Source organism: Carlito syrichta, unplaced genomic scaffold (assembly GCF_000164805.1).
Source record: "Carlito syrichta isolate Samal-C Ts95f unplaced genomic scaffold, Tarsius_syrichta-2.0.1 Scaffold309850, whole genome shotgun sequence".
NCBI classification, from domain to species: domain Eukaryota; kingdom Metazoa; phylum Chordata; class Mammalia; order Primates; family Tarsiidae; genus Carlito; species Carlito syrichta.
In genome coordinates this window covers 954,579-975,678 of record NW_007253946.1, presented here as the reverse complement: position 1 = coordinate 975,678, position 21,100 = coordinate 954,579, and the positions used below count along the sequence as shown (strand labels likewise).

Here is a 21,100-nt window from a genome sequence, read left to right as displayed (position 1 = left end):
GTTCTGTTCACTTGTGCATGAATTTCCTGTAATGAAAAAAGGTTAGCGGGGAGGGAATCAGCGCTGGCAGGGGCATTTGGATCCCCTGAATAGTGAAATCAGTGTTGCACTATTCAGTTGTCCACCTAAAAATAAAAAGTAAGGCCGGGCATAGTGGCTCACGCCTATAATCCTAACACTTTGGGAGTGAGACTCTGACTCAAAATAAATAAATAAATAAAAGTAAAACAAATGTAAAGCTGTTCACCTTTTTTTCCAAAAATAAGCAAGGCGGATAGGGTTGAAAACTGAGAGATTCAGAGGACTAGAGAAGTCATTTGCCTGCAACAGACATAACAGAAATAGCTGAATCTGAAATAATTAACTTGAAATTTAATTGCAGCAATTTTTCAACTGTTAAAGACATAGCCTAGGACAAAATGGGTTGAGGTTTGTCTCCTAGTTGACTTTAATCCATAGCTTAGGATTTTGTCTACATCTGAGTCTTTTAAAATCCTTTTATTTTTAATTTGCTTTCCACATGAGGATTGATACAAATTACTGACAAAGGTAGGCTTTTTTGATGTACTCGATTTCAAAGTACTATTTACAGTGTTCTAATTAGTAGAAATATAAGTCTTTTTAAGTTATTTTAATGCTTTGTAATCATAAGGGAAAAGGAAGAACAGGTATGTGATATAAGTAGCTTTTTAAGAACTATATACTTGAACTTGAAATTGTGGCCATAAACTGCTAGTGATATAAAAGATTAGTTATTAATAAAAATTATCTGAAAGAAGGAAAGTAATCACGAAGCTTTTATAAAGTGCTGCCTTTAGAATATGTATCTATTAAGTGAGCTTGCTTTTTCTTAGTAGAAAATTGTAATAATTATGTTAATACTTAAATTGCTGTTTTCTCTTTTGATTCTTATATGTTCCAAGATAAAAATATAATATTCAGTTGGGCACGGTGGCTCATGCCTGTAATCCCAACACTTTGGGAGGCCAAGGTGGGAGGACTACTTGAGCCCAGGAGTTCAAGACCAGCCTGGGCAGTGTAACAAGACCCCTGTCTCAAATTTAAAATTAAGCATTTTTTTAAAAAAGATAATATTTGGAGTTATGCTGCAAAAAGAATTTAAGTTACTATTTAACAAATAACTAGCATCTGTTTTTTAGGTTGTTTTGAAAAATCCAATAGGCACACAGATAAACCCATGTTTGCGATCTTTTTAGCTGCAGAAGATCATAAGTAAACAAGATGACCTAATGACAGTGAAAACTAACGAAACAGGAGGTCAGGTATGTACACATGAACTAAGCATTTCCGAGCGAATGATATTGATAATAGTTGCTCTCTTCTGTTTGCTCAGATATTCCCAATAGATTTGTCAGTGGTTTAATTCTTTAATACAGTCAGGCACCTCACAACAACCTTTTGGTCAACCACAGACCGCAGGTGCGGCGGTGGCCAGAGCAGTCAGCTGTGCTGTGGCCTCACTGCATGGTAGGCTCCACCACCCCGGCCTGTGATGGTCACACAGCAGTCGCCTAACAGCATGCTTCTCAGGACAGACTCCTGTCGTGAAGATGCATGACTGTATTTTGAATCACGTGCTCCTGACTTCAAAAGCACACAGCCATGTGCAGATAAGCAGGACTGCCCTCTCAGTCACCCAACTTTCCTCCCTGCACAGTGCATGCTGTCAGTTTCCTGTGTCTTCCAAAGATAGCTTATGCACATATACACACATATGTAAGTAAGTACATAAGTAAAGCTGCATTTTATTTTCCATTTTGTACATGCAGTAGCATGTATACATTTTCCCATGCTTTGCTTTTCTTATTGTAAAAAAGAAAGAATAAGTTGTTCGAGTATCTTTTCTTTTTTTGTGTTGGAGTCTCACTCCCTCACCCAGGCTGAAGTGCAGTGACACGCTCACTGCCACCCCAGCGTCACCCTGCTGGGCTCAGGCAGTCCTTCCGCCTCAGCCTTCCAAGTAGCCAGAACTACAGGCATGTGCCACCACGCCCTGCTAATTTGATTTATTGTAGAGATGAGGTCTCACCAAGTTGCCCGGGCTGGTCTGGAACCCGCGGGCTCAGGCAATCCACTTGCCTCAACCTCCCAAAGTGCTGGGATTACAGGCTGAGCCACTGAGCCCAGCCCTTCCTTTTTGTTGTTGTTGGGTTTTTTTGTTTTGTTTTAAGTTGGGCTCTCGCTCTGCTACCCAGGCTGGAGTACAGTAGCACAATCACAGCTCACCATAGCCTCAACCTTTTGGACTCAAGCAGTCCTCCCACCTCAGCCTCCAGAGTAGCTGAAACTACAAGTGTGCACCACCATGCCTGGCTAATTTTTTTTATTTTTTGGTAGAGATGAGGTCTCGCTATGTTTCTCAGATTGGTCTTGAACTTCTCGGCTCAAGGGATCCTCTCACCTCAGCCTCCCAAAACTCTGGGATTATAGTCATGAGCAACCACACCTAGCTGGTCATTCTTATTTAATGACTTCCATAGACTTCTTAGATTTAGGAGAAGACAGCCTAGGAGAATGAGGAAGGAAGCCTTTCCACTTGACTCTAAAAATTCTGAAAACTAATTCTGAATACTTTAATAATATTAGTTTATGGACAGATTTGAATTTTAAAACTAATTATTGTTCCAGGCCTATAGTCCCAGCACTTAGAGAGGTCAAGGCAGGAGGATTGCTTGAGCCTAGGAGTTCAACACCATCCTGGGCAACATAGTGAGATCTTGTCTCTACCAAAAAATCCAAATATTTGCCAGGCATGGTGGTGCACATCTGTAGTCCTAGCTATTTGGGAGGCTGAAATGGGAGGATCACTTGAGCCCAGAAATTTGAGACCAGCCTGGGCAGCAGAGTGAGACCTCATCTCCACAAAAACATTGAAAATTAGCCAGGTGATGTGTGCCTGTAGTCCCAACTGCTTGGGAGACTGAGATGGGAGGATCACTTGTTTCCAGGAAGTCAAGGCTGCAGTGAGCCATGATCATGCTACTGCTCTCCACTCTGGCTGACAGGATGAGATCCTGTCTCAAAAAAAGACTTTTCCAGCCTCCAGTAGTGCTGAGGCCTCTTTCTCCACCTCCACCCCTCCCGTGGTATCAGTGGAGGCTATGAGAGAGCACTCGTTGCCTTTCATGGAATTCTCACTGAATAATTTTATACTCAGGAGGAGCAGGTATTCCGGACAGTCAGCAAAAGCTTGAGGCCTTTTCTGCTTTAATTCTCTCACTTTTGCTTCATTAGAAAATGCCGGAGAACATATGTTGAAACAGCCTTTATCTCACCACTCTGAGCTTCCTCTCGGGCCTCACCTGAGTTCCTGTTTGCTGTTGGAGTTGGTCTGAGTCCTCTGACCCTTGTGTTTTCGCCTGTTGGATCAGATGGCTTAGGGTCCTGGAGTACAGGGAGCAGAGGGCATGCTGCTTCCCTCTCCCACCTCTGTTTCTCTTTTGTCTTTTTTGCTGCAAGGATCATTTACGTTTGTTGACCTAAGAGTTCTACCGCACAGCTTCCATTTTTGTTTTATTCATAATTATTTTAATTATTGTGTAATTTGTTGTTATAGGAGCCAACAGTGAAAGAACCAGAAGTGAACACAACCCTTCAGATGCATTTCTTTGGGAAAAGAGGAGAAAGAAAACTTCATTACAAAGAATTTCGAAGGTAAGTGCAAATATTTATATTCACTTTTGGAAATGTTATGCTATTATAAAATACCATTTTCCAGTGAGTCAAAAGACTTTCTAACTGAAATACCACGTAGCCATTGAAATAAAAACTGCAATTTAACTCTGTCTCCTGGAATTGTGGCATCTTTTTTATTGTTGTGAAAACAGCAGGCTGTTTAAACTGTGAAAGTTCAGTTCTTTATCCACTTGTATAAGGGGGATCCCCAAAAACGGAATTTATTTATTAAAAATTGTATATTTATTCATACATATTCAGACTTCAATCACCTTCAAAGTGCTCTCCATTGAATGCGATGCTCCTGTCAAGACACTGTTTCCACTGCTCAGAACAGTTTTTGAATGCATCGATTTTAATGCCTTTCAGTGCTTCTGCCATTTTTTGTTTCACCTCTTCCCCATCGGCAACATGTTTCCCTTGGAGGACTTTTTTCACTGGGAAAACAAAAAAAAAAGTCACTTGGGCAAGACCTTGTGAATAGGGAGGGTGGGGCCCAGCGGTCATGCCATTTTGGGTCAAAAACTGCTGAACACTCAGCACGGTGGGGGCAGGGCTGCTCATAAATCCCCATCATGAAATGGGCAAACACATTGAAAGAATCTCCAAAAAGAATTCACTGAAGCCCAACACAGCCTCTGACAACACTAGCTGGTATTCGGATGGTGACGGGTTCCTAGAATATTTACCTTGCTGGGGAAGCCTGGACTACAAGGGGCCTGCCCTCCAAAAGATAATTACAGGTTTTTGGGGGGCCCCCTCATATATAATTGGGAAAGGAAATTGATGCCGAGGCCCACGGGTGGCGCCGTGACGTTTCCCGTGCGAGAGCACCACTTGCTGGGAATGTTGCCTGCGCCCGCGCCCACTTCCCTCTTGCCTCCTTGGAGTCTTTTCCGCTGATGTCATTCCTTTCTTTGAACTCTGATGGCTACCCCTAGGGAGGGACCAGAAGTGCACCTTGAGCTTGTTTCTAGTATGGTACGTGTACCCTCGTGTTTTATTCCAATAAACTTTTTTTTTCAGTTGGATTCTCACTCTGTCGCCCAGGCTAGAGTGCAGTGGCACACTCTCGGCTACCCCAGTTCGACCTGCTGGGCTCCGGCGATCCTTCCGCCTCAGCCTTCCGAGTAGCTGGAACTACAGGCACACGCTACCATACCTAGCCAATTTTTTATTTATTGTAGAGATGAGATCTCGCCAAGTTACCCAGGCGGTTCTCGAAGCCACAGGCTCAAGCAGTCCACTTGCCTCAGCCTCCCAAAGTGCTGGGATTACAGGCTGAGCCACCAAGCCCAGCCCCCAATAAACTTTTAAAACTGAAAATAAATCTGTGACTTCAACGTATGAGAGAAATGACCAGAGAGGGAAGGAAATTGGCCTCCAGTTTTCTTGTCAGGATCACTGGGAGGATATTGATAATGGTGTGGTTTTTAGGGCTGGGGTGTTAAAAATGCTGCAGTGTCCGTTCTTAGTCGAGGATACCCTGAGTTTCTTGAAGAGTCTGTAAATTCAGAGGGTTTGTTAGCAGTGATGTGCCAGCAAGTGTGTTTAGCACTAAGCCAGCTCAAGAAAAGCAGCCTTGGTTGGCAGCGTTTGTCAGTGAGTGTCAGTTACCAAGTCAGTGTCAGCGCCCAGGCAGGTGAGGGGCGGAAGGCCAGCCCGGGACTCACAGCTGGGCCAGGCCTCCAGCACGCCACGCCCAAGCCATGCCCTTGGTGGAAACAGGTTAATCCACGAGTGTATGAATGGGGTGATTTGTTCAGAATGTGTCCAGTGGCCTTATCTGCTGTAAATTCTTTAATTCATATGTGTATGTCCAGATCGCATTCTAGATTCTCATGTTATAACAAGACGTGTAATTTCAGACTTGAAAAGATTATCGTCACAAAATACACTTTATCCTCTTCACAAGTAGTATAATTAGTTAAGATGAAAGTAGCTTAAACCAGACCATGTATAGTTTAGCAGTAATTAAGTTTATAACATTTCAGCCTCTGGTACAAGCTCAAATAGAGCCCGAAGAAAAAGAATAAGAAAGAAGCAAGGTAATAATTTTTTTTTAAGTTGGAGTCTCACTCTGTTGCCCAGGCTGGAGTACAGTGGCACGCTCACAGCCACCGCAGTCTCAACTTGCTGAACTGAGGCGATCCTTCCACCTCAGCCCTCTTAAGTAGCTGGAACTTCAGACACATGCCACCATGCCAAACTAATTTTTTTGATTTATTGTACAGACGAGGTCTCTCCAAGTTGCCCAAGCTGGTCTCAAAACCCTGGGCTCAGGCAATCCTCTCGCCTCAGCCTCCCAAAGTACTGGGATTACAGGCTCAGCCACCATACCCAGCCGGTAGTAATGTTTTTATACCACCTTTTCAGCTTGCCTCATTCACTCTACACCTATTTGCAAGTAAAGCATGATTTTAACATTGCTAATAAGAATCAGTTGGCCGGGCTCAGTGGCTCAGCCTATAGTCCCGTGCCTTTGGGAGGTTGAGGTGAGTGGATTGCCTGAGCCCGCGGGTTCGAGACCCGCCTGGGCGGCGAGACCTCATCTCTACAATAACTCAAAAAAATCAGTCGGGCGTGGTAGTGCAAGCCAGTAATTCCGGCTACTTGGAATGCTGAGGTGGAAGGATCGCCAGAGCCCAGCAGGTCGAGGCTGCGCTGGCCGGGAGCGGCCACTGCACTCCAGTGTGGGCAACAGAGTGCGACTCCAACTCAAAAAAAAAAAAAAATCAGCCGGGCGAGATAGCACATGTCTGTAATTCCGGCTACTTGGAAGGCTGAGGTGGAAGGATCGCCGGAGCCCAGCAGGTCGAGGCTGCGGTGGTTGGGAGCAGCCACTGCACTCCAGTCTGGGCGACAAAGTGAGACTCCAACTCAAAAAAAAAAAAAAAAAAAAAGAATCAGTTGAATGTTATCACGGTACAATAAAACTCAGCAGAACAAAAGGCAAAGTGTCAGTAATATAGCTGGTTGATCTATCAGTCCAAACTGGAAATGCTTCAAGTTTAGAGAAAAGTTCTGCTTTCACCCGGAAAGAGACATGGCATTGACAAATCTGTGTAACCAATACATTCAGATGTTTTGAGTTGCTGACTCTTGCCTGCCATGGAGACAGAAGCCTAGGATCAGATTCCTCCTCCACACACTAAGGTTCCTGGGATATTGTGGACCCCAAGCAAGTCATGTTTTAACAGCGGCCATTTTTCTCCCATTGACCTAAAATGTGCCTCTTTTTTTGCTACATGTATGTTTCCATTTAAGCTGTGACAAAACAGACAGGACACATCTTAACATGTGAAGAGTGAATCACGTGCTCTGCTCCATGTTACAATTCACGGGAATCAAATCCTTTTCACATGATTTAGATTACAAATAAAGCACGTGAAATAAATTCTAGGTTCTTGGGTTCAGAGAAAATGTATTTTAACCTGATATCTTTTCAACTTATACCTTTCCTGGGAAGCCATTGATGACAGTTTGATCAAAGTGTCACATTGTTTTTATAAAAAAGGAATGTTGAGTCATATAGACATAATGTTATTGTCCTGAAGATTATAAATATTTTTAGGTAGATCTAAGCTTTTGCTGCGCAGCCGTTTATCAACTGTGACATCTGAAAAATATTAGAAAATGTTAATTATGCTTAGCTTTGTAAAAGCATCCCACCTGATTTTAAATTTCACTGATTATTGCTAATTTTTCTATATTGGAAATAAATTGTTTTCCATGGAATTTAAGTTTCTGTGGATGTATCAAAGCAACAGTTTACATAATTTTTACATCTTTAAGTTCTTCAGAATGTAGGTTTCCAGGAATAATTTACACAAACAAATTGAGCGTAAGGTATGACAAACAGAAGCAAGTGTTGGCTATCAGCAGCATCTTGCAGCCTCGGTAAGCCTGAGGCCCTGACACAGTGTCTCACTCACCACAGAAGGGGCAGCCACTCAGCAGGCGTAGTCGAGGCCTTTGCAGTCCCGCTTACAGCACTAAGGTTGGATGCCACGAGTTACTTATACCCATTTTGTATTCTAACATTTAGGTTTATGGAAAATCTACAAACAGAGGTTCAAGAAATGGAGTTCCTTCAGTTTTCCAAAGGGTTGAGCTTCATGAGAAAAGAGGACTTTGCAGAATGGCTGCTTTTTTTTACTAACACTGAGAACAAAGACATTTATTGGAAAAATGTGAGAGAGAAGTTGTCAGCAGGAGAGGTTGGTATAACCGTTTATTATGCGTGTGATGGAAAGGAAGTAAGTCAGACACCTTGCAGTATTAAGTAAAGTGGCTTCTAAATTAACCGGCACCATGCAGCTATTATGTACAGAATCTGCCAAGGAGTATTCTCCACATGCTGCTCCTGTAAACAGGCTTCTGTCCACAACAGACTCAGTTTGTCACCTGTGACCTCTGTGCTTCCAGTACAGTCAGGAATAAGAAAGAACCCACTGTCCCACTGTTCCTTCCTATCATTCTGGAAGTCCTACCCAGTGCAAACTCGCAAGATTTTTTAAAGTATATACAGTTTTGAAAATTAACCACATGGGGAGGGGGATAGTGATACATAATAGGCCATTGCTTTTAATTTATGGTGAGATCTTAAAAAGTCAGTCGGGGCAAGATGGCAGCCACCACGGGCTTGGGAGTAAAAGTCCCTCTCAATTTCCGACTGTTGGAAGAACTCGAAGAAGGCCAGAAAGGAGTAGGAGATGGCACAGTTAGCTGGGTTCTAGAAGATGACAAAGACATGACACTTACAAGATGGACAGGGATGATAATTGGGCCTCCAAGAACAATTTATGAAAACCGAATATACAGCCTTCAAATAGAGTGTGGACCTAAATACCCAGAGGCACCCCCTTTGGAAGATTTGTAACAGAAATTAATATGAATGGAGTTAATAGTTCTAATGGAGTGGTAGACCCCAGAGTCATATCAGTGCTAGCAAAGTGGCAGAACTCATACAGCATCAAGGTAGTCCTGCAGGAGCTGCGGCGCCTCATGCTGTCCAAGGAGAACATGAAGCTCCCCCAGCCGCCCGAGGGACAGTGTCACAGCATCTAGGCCCGCCAGCCACGGCGCCCTCCCTGCACCACTGACGCAGTCTTCATTTTCCACAATAGTGAATTTCTAGATACGTCTTGTAGACCTCAAAGTACTGGAAAGGAAGCTCCCATTGAAAGGCAATTTATCTTAAGGTACTGGAAATGACACTAATTTTTTGTCCACTTGAAATATATAAGTTGTGCTATAACAAATCACCCTGTCCAGTGTAACCACTGTCCACGTAGCTGAACTTCTGGGATCAAGAAAGTCTATGTAAACTGATTCCCATCGCCACTGGTGGGGCACATCTAACTCAACTGTGAAACGACATATCACACAATCACTTTGCTGCAGAGATTACACGGCCTGGGGTCTCTGCCTCCCCCCCGCCCTCCCCACAACGGCCTGAGCGCAGGGGCCTGTCAGAGCAGATGTGAAGGTGTCCAGTCAGAGCGTGTGGGACTACTGCTGGGCGTGGGGTGCTTTGCCTGCGCCCTTGGCTTCCTTCTTCAAGTCTTAAATGACACCCCTGCCAAGCCATCGTCCTGTCCCCACGCACCCCCCGCCCTTGGCCACAGCATAGATTGTGACCCCGCTGCTCCCCGGAGCCTGGCCTTCAGCGAGGAATTCGGGGCCTCCCGCCTCTCTCGCCACCTTTCACGGGCTGCTGCTCCCCCCCACAAGTCCCCTTTCTGCGCCGTCACCACCCGACACTTGCCATGGCACTTCCTGGCTGTGGCCAGAAGCCGTCAGGCAGGGCTGGAAAGTCCAGCCTCCCGCGTGTAGTCCTGGAACTGCATCTGTTCACGCTCCATCGGCCTGGGAAATGAATTTGGGGCCCTCGGTCCTGCCACTGTCCTCCGCTGTCACCATCAGCTGATGCGTTGTTCAGCTCAGGTTTTGACAGGTGAAAAGAACAGTCACCAGGGTTCCTCAGACTCACCCGTTCCTAGAGTCCTTAGCGGTTAGACTCGGAGAGAGGCCGCATGAAGAAGACACTTGGAAGCACATATGACCCTTCTGAATTGTTTTCTTTTCCTTTTACTGCTTTTGCTTTTAAAAATGGCAGTTTTCAACAGGGCTCCCGCTCGGTCAGCCTTGCCGCCCGCCAGGATCTAGCTTGGAATCTGACAACTGGAACAGGAGAAGCTTGACTGTGGGGCACGCCTGGGTTTTGGTCTGCTGCTTCTCACAAGCCTCAGCAGGGAGAAGATGGACGCGTGTGCACAACAGGCCGAGGCTGGGGGCCGACTCCGCACCGCCAAGCTCCCACTTTCTGTTCAGGACCACTCAGTGCTGACGTGTGGATGCATACCGAAATAAAGCAATCCATTGTGTACTCGAGGTTTCTCACGTTAGTATTTGTGTAAAGCCACCTTTCGAAGCAGCAACCATCGAGTCTGAAAGCAATCGATGTTTCCATTAATCTTTTTCTGGCGGAAACGTTAGTTCTAAGGATTTAACATCCTGTAAGTCAAGTTGAGCATAACAGTATTCCATGGGCAGCCTTTTTATTGTCAGACCATTGCCTGATTTTAATATAATAAAAAAGTGTGCGTTAATTAAAAAAAAATCAGTTGGTAATGGCCAGGCTCGGTGCCTCAGCCTGTAATCCCAGCACTTTGGGAGGCCAAGGCGAGTGGATTGCCTGAGTCTGCAAGTTCAAGACCCACCTGGGCAACCTGGCGAGACCTCATCTCTACAATAAATCAAAAATGAGCCGGGCGTGGTAGCGCACACCTGTAGTTCCAGCTCCTTGGAAGGCTGAGGCTGTAGGATGGCCAGAGCCCAGCATGTCGAGGCTGCAGTGGCCAGAAGCAGCCACTGCACTCCAGTCTGGGCAACAGAGTGAGACTCCAACTCAAAAAAATAAAAATAAATCAGTCGGTATCGAGAACTTTGAAGGGTCTGAGATTTTGGCCTACTTCATACCTAATGAGATCTTGAAAACTGACACAGAGTGACCGAGTTTGTATCTCAGCAAGCCAGCCTGCACAACTTCGTGGATGCAACGGAAGACACAGGAGACAGAGAACTCACTGTCCTAACGTGGCCACAGCCCTCACGCGCATGCACATACACACATGCATGCACATGCATGCATGTGCACGCGAGCTCTGATGTCTCTCCCCCTCTTAGAGCGACGCCGGCCTTACCAGGCGAGGCCCCACCTGAGGCCCTCATGTGACCCATGCCCTGCTTGCACGCCCTGCCAGTCACAGCCACACTGGACACTGGGGCTCCAGCGTGGCCACAACATGGCCATCTGGCGTGTGCCTGCAGCTCCAAGGGCCCAGTCTGCACAGCCACACAGCAGCCCTGCTGGCTATTCTCTGACAGTTCCACCTCGTATCTAAAACATACTGTTCTTATTCTGTCTTGAGCTTTTTAATAGACTTGCTTAAAGAGGTCTGAGGTCAGTAAGCTTAGGGCAGACAAGCAGACTTACAGTTGTGTCACAGATCATTTCCTGTATTTACAAGGTGATAAAAAATCTCCTTATTCTCCTAGAGCATTAGTCTGGATGAGTTCAAGTCATTTTGCCATTTTACAACCCACCTGGAAGACTTTGCTATCGCCATGCAGATGTTTCACTTAGCTCACCGCCCAGTCAGACTCGGTAAGCTGCACAAGTTGTTGAACTGTCACCATCTATCAGCAGACTCATGGGTCTTCAGCTAGACAGTGCCCATCAAGGATCTGGTTATCGGCAGAATAATCAATTGGCCTTTTAACACAACATGGTTAACCTAGATGGACAACACTAGCACACCAGTGTAATGGTTACTTTACTTGCTTTAATTTTCTCATTCTCTTAAAATGAGTGAAATATTTCAACATGTGTTGGAAGCATTGATGGAATTAAGTAGCTCGTCTATCCTGTGCTTACTCTCAGGCCATTTCTCAGCCGAGTTTATGAATTGGATATGATCTTGATGGGTGTTTTCACTTTTATTTCCCAAATGATAAAAATTTAGATTTGCTTTTACTTCTTAAATCGTGAAAGTTCTTAAATCATTAAACTATTTCACGTCATGGATGAGTCACGTTATGTTTGTTTCTAGCGGAGTTTAAGAGAGCCGTGAAAGTAGCAACAGGACAAGAGCTCTCAAACAATATCTTGGACACCGTCTTCAAGATCTTCGATTTGGATGGCGACGAGTGCCTCAGTCATGAAGAGTTTCTTGGGGTGTTAAAAAACAGGATGCATCGAGGTTTATGGGTAACGATTTGGAGTTCTTAAATACATAGATGTTTACGTGTAATTAACAGAATGATCTTAAACCAGAATCTGGGCAGCGTACACAATCCTCACATGGAGTTTTCATCTTTTAAAAGATATTACAAACTATAATTGAAACGCTGAAACAGTCTAGACTTTGACTTACTGCCCATCGTTAAGTACCTGTAGGTTCAAACACCAGCTCTAGCTACTTTTTTTTTTTGAGTCAGAGTCTCACTCTGTCACCCAGGCTGGAATAGCTGAAATGCAGTGACACACTCACGGCCACCACAGCCTCAACCTCCTGGGTTCAAGTGATCCTTCCACCTCAGCCTTCCAAGTAACTGGAACTATAGGCATGTGCCACCATGCCCGACTGATTTTTTGACTTACTGTAGAAATGAGGTCTCGCCATGTTGCTCAGGCTGGTCTCAAACTCTGGGCTCAGGCAATCCTCTCACCTCCGCCTCCCAACGTTCTTGGATTACAGGCATGAGCCACTGTGCCCAACAGCTCTGGCTTTTTTTTCTTTTTTTTTGAGTTGGAGTCTCACTCTGTCGCCCAGACCAGAGTGCAGTGGCCACTCCCGACCACCGCAGCCTCGACCTGCTGGGCTCCAGCGATCCTTCTGCCTCAGCCTTCCAAGTAGCCGGAACTACAGGCACGCGCTACCACGCCCGGCTAATTTTTTTATTTATTGTAGAGATGAGGTCTCGCCAAGTTGCCCAGGTGGGTCTCGAACCCACGGGCTCAGGCAATCCACTCACCTCAGCCTCCCAAAGGCGTGGGATTATAGGCTGAGCCACCGAGCCCAGCTAGCTCTGGCATTTTAACTGCTGAGTCTTGCAAAGCCACTTAATTTTTCTGAGCTCAGATTCCTCATCTGTGTAATGAGGAAGCTGATAGAATCTACCAAAAGGAATGATTGTGAGAATCAGACATGAAACACTTCATATAGTGGCTGAGACCCATGAAGTAAATGTAAGGTGTCATCATGATTCACTCAGATTGACATATTGGTCTGTAACTATGGGACGAAGCCAACTCAGAATGTTGTTTAGGTTAGAATCTGCTAGAAGCACTGTCATGAACCAAGTCTGCAGAGGAGAGCTAGCGTCCAGAGGTGGTAGGTGGGCAGGAAGCAAGGAGGGAGGGACAGAGAGGGGAGGAGAGTTCATCATGAAGACAGAACAGTCCGTCTGCAGCCTAGAACAAGCAGTTCAGCTTCCTGCAGACACGTCATGTATGGAAAATTGATAAATCGGTGTTCATTAGCAAACAGGTTTATAAGCTCTGCAGTCATCCCACACCCCTAGTTAATCATATTGCTAGAAATTAAACTGCTCTTTGCAGTAAATTATTTCATGTACCTGGGAGCCTCTGTGCCCTTTAGCACAAAACATTATAAAGAAGAGCTGTAAGTCAGTGACAGAAAAAAGAACAGATGTAATCTAAAGTAGACTTCTGCTCCCATTTGGCTAATTTCCAGCAGTGCTGTGCTCCTGTGGTCACCAGGACCCAAGTATTTTCTAACCTTTACTTTTTCATTTTGTTGAGAGGAGTAATCACCACAGAGTATTTTTGTTTTCTGTTTGGTTGTTTTTTTGTTTTTGGTTTTTTTTTTTTTTTTTAGTCGGAGTCTCACTCTGTCGCCCAGGCTGGAGTGCAGTGGCACACTCAAGACCACCACAGCCTCAACTTGCTGGTCTCAGGTGATCCTCCACCTCCACCTTCCAAGTAGCTGAAATTACAGGCACGCACCAGCACGCCCAGCTAAGTTTTGGATTTATTGTAGAGATGAGGGCTTGCCAAATTGCCCAGGCTGGTCTTGAACCCATGGCCTCAGGCGATCCTTTCACCTCAACCTCCCAAAGTGCTGAGATTATAGGCGTGAGCCACCACGCCCGGCCCTGTTTGGTTGTTTTTTGAGTTGGAATCTCACTCTATGGATCAGGCTGGAGTGCAGTGGCATGCTCAAGGCAACTGCAGCCTCAACCTTCTGGGCTCAGGCATTCCTGCCTCAGCCTCCCAAGTAGCTGGAACCACAGGTTCACGCCAGCATACCCAGCTAATTTTCTTATTTATTGTAGAGATGAGGTCTCGCCAAGTTGCCCAGGCTGGTCTCACCCCTGGGCTTGGGCAATCCTCTCTCCTCTGTCTCCCAAAGTGCTGGGTTGACAGGTGTGAATCACCTGACCACACTGAGTATTTTCATTCACAAAGCACTTACTTAAATCAGAGTATTTTTTCTTGAAGCCTCTAATCAAATATGCCGTGACTTATCTTTTTTTTTTTTTTTTTTTTTTGAGGTGGAGTGCCATGGCACATTCATGGCCACCCTAGCGTCAACCTGCTGGGCTCCGGCAATCCTTCCAAGTAGCTGGAGCTACAGGTGCACACTACCACACCCAGCTAATTTTTTATTTATTGTAGAGCTCTTGCCAAGTTGCCCGGGCTGATCTTGAACCCACGGGCTCAGGCAGTTCACTCGTCTTGGCCTCCCAAAATGCTGGGATTACAGACTGAGCCACCGACCATGGCCTCATTTTTTTTATTTTTAGTCAAGGTTAAATTACGGTTTTAGGCTTATAATCTTTATCCCACACATCTAAGCAAAGTCCACCAGAAAAGGGGAGCTGTTATAATGTACTATAAAACGAAAGCAATATGAAACAGTGAAGGTTGAAAACCAGCCTATGAAGAAGAGGGCCGAGTCTCCGCCGTGAGCGCACGCTTATGCAGCCTCCTGCCTCAGCACCCCAAGATGGCCTCTGTCACACCCTGTTCTGTGCTTTCCCTTAGTTTGCAGCTCGTTGCAATCATCTTGTACAGCATAGCCTCCCACAGCCACTTTCAGGAGGCATGTGGGAAGGAAATCAGCAGTGGCGTCCTGTGCCCAGGAAGTCCTGCTGAACCCTGAGAATGACCCCTTAATCCTTCTCTTTGGTTGGCAGGTACCTCAGCATCAGAGTGTGCAAGAATACTGGAAATGTGTGAAGAAAGAAAGCATCAAAGGAGTAAAAGAGGTCTGGAAACAAGCTGGAAGGGGTCTCCTTTAAAGAGGGCCATGCAACAACTATACTGCCAGAAGGCCAGCGTTTCCAGCTGAGCTTAAGTGCCAGCCATTTGTCTCTGCCGTCTTCATGGGTGTCCTTTGTCATGTAAACATGCTTGGTGCTCACTCTGATTCAGTAATCTCATTAAGAAACTTAGTAGGAAGAAAAGCCATTCTTCAACAAGACCATACCGGATTCTGCCAGAGGCCTCAATGTGAAGAGCATTTTGCATTTTGGCGAGATGGAACACCTCGCCGGTCACTGGTGTCCTGGATACTGTAGCATGAGAAGATTCTGGAAGGATAAGCAAGTGCTATGGAGGAAAGTAGTTGGCATCCAGGCCAGTGTCCATCCTGGAAGTACTGGTGTCCTGCCAGGATAAATGGAGTCAAAAACTATTTCAGGTTCTTATCTGTGCCATCTGTCTCAGACACGTCTTGTAGATTTTATGTCAGTTGCTTAACTGTCTATCAGTCATCTTCAAAATAGCACGTAAATTTCAGTGTCCTGTCTGGAAGCAGAATAAAGTATTTACATAGATTTAAAACAAAATACTGAGTTGCTTTTTATTTTGCGTGTGTTTTTTTAAACTACATGTTTAAACAATTGTAAATATATTCATTCCTTGCCAACCTCATTAGTATATGTGTAGTTGGGAGGATTTTGATCACAAGATCAAAGTGAATGCAGTGGCTCACACCTGTGATCCCAGCACTCTGGGTGGCTGAGGCTAGAGAATCGCTTGAGCCAAGGAGTTTAAGACCAGCTTGGGCAACATAGCAAGGCCTCATCTCTGCCCAAAAAAAATTTTTTTTTTTTTTTTTTGAGTTAGAGTCTTACTCTGTCACCCAGACTGCTCTCAGCCACTGCAGCCTCGACCTGCTGGGCTCCAGCAATCCTTCCGCCTCAGCCTTCCAAGTAGCTGGAACTACAGGTGCGCGCTACCACGCCTGGCGAATTTTCTTTTTTTTTTATTGTAGAGATGAGGTCTCGCCAAGTTGCTCAGGCAGGTCTCAAACCCGCAGGCTCAGACAATCCACTCACCTCAGCCTCCCAAAGCGCTGGGATTACAGGCTGAGCCACCGAGCCCAGCCAAAAAAAAATTTAAAGACAGCCAAGCATGGTGGCATTTACCTGTAGTCCCAGCTACTCAGGAGGCTGAGGCGGGAGGAGCCCAGGAGGTCGAAGCTGTCATGAGCTATGATCCTGCTACTGCACACTTATTTTTTTTCCTATACACACACTTATCTTGTAAACAACATAAAGCACTCACATATATACATGTTATATAAATATTAAAGAATTTATAATAGAATAACATGCAGTTCATATGTATATGTTCAGTTACTACTACACTAGAGGACCCAAGAAGATGAATGTGTCTGTCTTTCTGAAGCACAGTCTAGGTTCAGTGGCATCCGGAATATACAGCAACATCAACAACAAATGGAACCTGTACGATGGCCACATAGGTACCTAACCCTGAACTGTACTCCACATCTTTAAAAAAAAGTTGTAATTATAAAAACAATTATTATAAAAATAAATAATTCCTGGTGTTGGGTTTTGTTTTTTTAGTCCCCCTCATATAAAAGCATTTTTTCATACTTGACTATTGAATAATATTTAGCTGAAGAAATTCAGATCTATAATAGTTTAAAATAAAACATTTTTTTTTATCATGGAGAACTCATTAGAAAAGTAAGCAAACAATATGGATTTGGAAATTCACTGTGGAGAGGTGAGATTCCCGGTGGTGGGTGCGTCTGAGTGGCCAGGAAGTGCTTGAGCTCATTGGTAACTAGAGAAGTGCAAATTAAAACACCATCACAATTTGCACCTGTTGGATTGGCCAAAAAATAGAAACCTGACCATATCAGATGTAAGTGTGGACTTGGAGAAAGGGAGTCTCTCGTGCACTGCTGGTTAGAGAACAGTCTGACAATCTGTCGGGACACAGACGTCTCAGTCTTGGACAGATGTCCCAGAGAAGCAGGCACACACCTATGTGCGGATGTGCACAAAGGTGTTCACTACCACTATTTGCAGTGGGGGCAGTTTCAGGAATCCGAGTGTCCCTCACTGAGGAAAGGCACAAATAAAAGGTGGTAGTACACACCGTGGAAGGCTTCGGTCGTGGTCCTGAAGCCACAAGGACCACGAACTGGAGCGATGTGGACAGATCTTCAGAATACAGCATGAAGTATCCGGCAGAAACTGGACCAATAGCAAATACACTTCATCTAAAACTAAAGCACACACTGCAAAAGCAACAGTCAACAGGCGGTTGGGGGAACAAGTGACAAGAGGAAACAAATGAAGGGAAAAACAATACTGGAATAAAATAAGCTGGGCTTTAAGAGGCCAAGGAAGGAAGATCACTTAAGGCCAGGAGTTTTAGACCAGCCTGGGCAACACAACGAGCCCCCTGTCTCTGCAAAATATAAAACAAAAAAATTAGTTGGGCATGGTGGCAAGCACCATTCAAAGGCTGAGGTGGAAAGATTGCTTGGGCCCAGGTGTTGTGTTCAAGGCTGCAGTGAGCTTACCATTGTGCGGCTGCACTCCAGCCTGGGCAACAGGAGTGAAGCCCTGTCTTCAAAATTAAAAGAAAAGACTCAGCCGGGCTCCGTGGCTCAGCCTGTAATCCCGCGCCTTTGGGAGGCTGAGGTGAGTGGATTGCCTGAGCCTGCGGGTTTGAGACCCGCCTGGGCAGCGAGACCTCATCTCTACAATAAATCAAAAATCAGCCAGGCGTGGTAGTGCATGCCTGTAATTCCGGCTACTCGGAAGGCTGAGGCGGAAGGATCGCCGGAGCCCAGCAGGTCGAGGCTGCGGTGGCCAGGAGTGGCCACTGCACTCCAGTCTGGGCGACAGAGTGAGACTCCAACTCAAAAAAAAAAGAAAGAAAGAAAAGACTCACTGCTGGGATCAAAAAGCAACCAATCAGCTCACCATTAGACCCCTACCTCCTACTGATTGGTCCTTTATACTGACCAATCAGAACAGCTACAGCTCACAGCAAGTGTTAGCCAATTGGCTTGAACTTAGGGCTATATAAGCACCAGGTTTTTGACCCCCAGATAGCCAACCCCTTCGGGTCCCCTCCCACTATGGGAGGTCTCCTATCCTCAATAAGTCCTACTTTCTCACTGAAAAAAAAAAAAAGAAAGAGAAGGGCCATTGATGGTTGTGTGCGTCCAAGCTGGGGATTGTGGCTCCCCATGCATCTGAGGTCTAACACAGAGTGTCTACCCTGAGGCCTGCAGCACCACCCGGCGGCGTCGCTTCGGGTCATAACAGGAGAGTGCGTTCATGCGTCTAAAGAAAGTCCAGAATCAGACGCAGGTCCGTCGGTAACCTAACCTTGATTTCCCTTCCAGCAGGGAAAGAGGTTGTAAGTAACCCCTCCGTCCTCACCACAAGGACAAAGTCAAACTGAAAGCAACAACTCGTAGACCCATGAGGAAACAGCTCAAGGGGAAAACAGCTGCCCCCAAACCAGAGACTGGCAGGCAGGTGCAGAGAATCCTACCTTACTGGAGTGGAAACCTCTGTGGGAGTCAGTGCTGGAGAAGGAAACCTAAACTGTAATTGATGAGTTGCAGGAGGCTCAGTGTGGACCAGTTTAAAGCTAAAAATTCCAGAGGGGCTGGGCACGGTGGCCCATGCCTGCAATCCCAGCACTTTGGGAGGCCAAGGCAGGAGGATCGCTTGAGGCCAGGAGTATGAGAACTGCCTGGGCAACATAGCAAGACCCTGTCTCTACAAAAATAAAAATTTCCAGAGGGAGCTGGGCATGGCGACGTGTGCCTGTAGTCCCAGCTACTTGGGAGGCTGAAGTGGGAGAATTCCTTCAACCCAGAAGTTCCAGGCTGACATGCACTTGGATTGCATGACTGCACTCTAGCCTGGGCAACATAGTGAGACCCTATCTCTTAAAAACAACAACAGCAACTCCACAGGGGCCCAGAAACTCTCACAGTGAAGACTGGAGGAAGATCCATCTCCTCATGCTTCCAGCAGGAAGAGAGAAAAAGTGACCATTGTGAAATTCACCAGAGCGGCCTGTTTTTAAGGAGACCTGACCTCGAGAGCAGTGGTTTTGCCAGAGGCCAACCCCTGGGGTTTCACTGCGGCCTCACCTGATGGGAGTCTCCGTGCTTTCAACTCTGGCCTTCAACATGGGGGAAGCAGACTCCCCCATCCCAGCCCCGCTAGGCTTCCTGGCTCACTTAAAGGGGATGGGCTGAGAAGCAGTCGTGACAATCACAGCCCAGGGCGCAACTCACACCACCAAGACCTCGCAGGTAGGGTGGAGAGCTACCCTTTTCCACACCTCACACGGTGTCAGGAGAGCCCCTGCATCACCACTGAGAGAACTGCACCTCTCAGACCTCATGTGCTTTTTATTTATTTGCTTATTTATCTTTGGAGTCGGGTCTATGTTGCCCAGGCTGGAGTGCAGTGGCTCGGTCATGGCTCACCGCAGCCTCGACCTTCTGGGTTCAGGCGATCCTCCTGCCTCAGCCTCTCAAGTAGCTGGGACTACAGGTGCTCACTGCCACACCTCGCTTTTTTTTTTTTTTTTTTTTTTTTTTTTTTGGAGACTGGTCTTGCTATGTTGTCCAGGCTGGCCTTGAACTCCTGGACACAAGCGATCCTCCCACCTTGGCCTCCCAAAGTGCTGGGACTAGAGGTGTGAGCCACTGCACCTGGCCATACCTCATTTAAGTAGAACTCTCAAAAAATTTTTTAAATAAATTAAAATTCTTGAAAAAGAGCTGGGGCCAGGCTCGGTGGCTCAGCCTGTAATCCTGCACTTTGGGAGGCCAAGGTCACCGAATTACCTGAGCCCACGGGTTCAAGACCCGCCTGGGCAACTTGGCGAGACCTCATCTCTACAATAAATCAAAAAATTTAGCTGGGTTGGTAGCGTGTGCCTGTAGTTCCAGCTACTCGGAAGGCTGAGGTGGAAGGATCGCCGGAGCCCAGCAGGTCGAGGCTGCGGTGGCCGGGAGCGGCCGCTGCACTCCAGTCTGGGCGACTCAGTGAGACTCCGACTCAAAAAAAAAAAAAGAAAGAGAGCTGGAAGACAAACCCACCTCCCTAGAATCTGTATCCAACAAAATTATTCTTCAAAAGTAAAGGAGAGGCCAGTTGCTGTGACTCATGCCTGTAATCCCAATGCTTTGAGAGATTAAGATGGGAGAATGCTTGAGCCTGGACGTTTGAGACTAGCCTGGGCAACATAGCAAGACTGCAGTGAGCAGTGGGCAACATAGCCTGGGCAACATAGTCAAGGCTGCAGTGAGCAGTGATAATGCCACTGTACTCCAGCCTGGGCGACAGAGTGAGCCTCTAACTCAAAAAAAAAGGCGGGGTGGGGGACGTGTAGCCAATATACCTGCTTTGCAAGAAGTGTTGAAAGAAATTCTTCAGAAAGAAGGCGTTGTCCAGGTCCGAAACTTTGCCCTGTGTAAATAAAGGGGGAGCATTACAGAAGGAAGAAATGAAGGTAAAATAAACTCTTATATTTTTCTAATCTAACAGCAGTTTGTTCAAAATCACAATAGTGACAATGTCCTGGGTGAGTCCACCTTCCAGACGAGGGAGTGACACAAGTGATGATTACAAAGGACGGGAAAGGGGAGCCGAAAGCTGCCTCTCGAAGACACCTGCGTCGCCCTGGAATGGTGGGGTGTGCTGGGAAGAAGACGCAGGTCAGTGACAAGTGTGTACAGCAGACCCTGGGGCGGCCACTCAGACAGCAAACGCCCCTCTGGGCTACTTCCAGAGCTTCCCAGAACAACTAAACACAGAGCTTTGCATGCCTCAGGCTCCTCCCACCTGGCTCCCGGCCTCACCTCTCCCTCCGGCTCAGCAGCCTGCAAGCCCTCCCCTGCTCAGGGCTTTGCCCCTGCGCTGCCCCTGGCCTGGCATGTTCTGCCGCTGCTTCTGTGCTGGGACTCGCTCTTCCCCACCATTCAGGTCTCTGCTCAGTCATCCTCATTGGAGACCATCCCACCAGACCCCAGCGCTCTCCATCCTTCTACCCCATGATGTTTTTCTT

General features: G+C 46.3%; 1 protein-coding gene and 1 pseudogene across 2 annotated transcripts; both read left to right on the top strand.

Annotated features, from left to right (window-relative positions):
- The first annotated feature begins 521 nt into the window (after positions 1 to 521).
- On the top strand, positions 522 to 15,579 carry MICU2 (mitochondrial calcium uptake 2). 2 transcript variants are annotated; one of them, XM_008067992.1, is made up of 7 exons: positions 522 to 549; positions 1,218 to 1,283; positions 3,578 to 3,675; positions 7,745 to 7,916; positions 11,260 to 11,368; positions 11,814 to 11,971; positions 14,926 to 15,579. In XM_008067992.1, exons 2-7 carry the CDS (start codon positions 1,251 to 1,253, stop codon positions 15,028 to 15,030), a joined length of 675 nt encoding a protein of 224 aa, XP_008066183.1. In that variant the 5' UTR covers positions 522 to 549; positions 1,218 to 1,250; the 3' UTR covers positions 15,031 to 15,579. The 2 variants fall into 2 exon arrangements, with proteins under 2 accessions (XP_008066183.1, XP_008066182.1); XM_008067991.1 differs by lacking the exon at positions 522 to 549 and having other exon boundaries at positions 1,208 to 1,283.
- On the top strand, positions 8,324 to 8,766 carry LOC103270480 (annotated as a pseudogene).
- Positions 15,580 to 21,100: the final 5,521 nt, after the last annotated feature.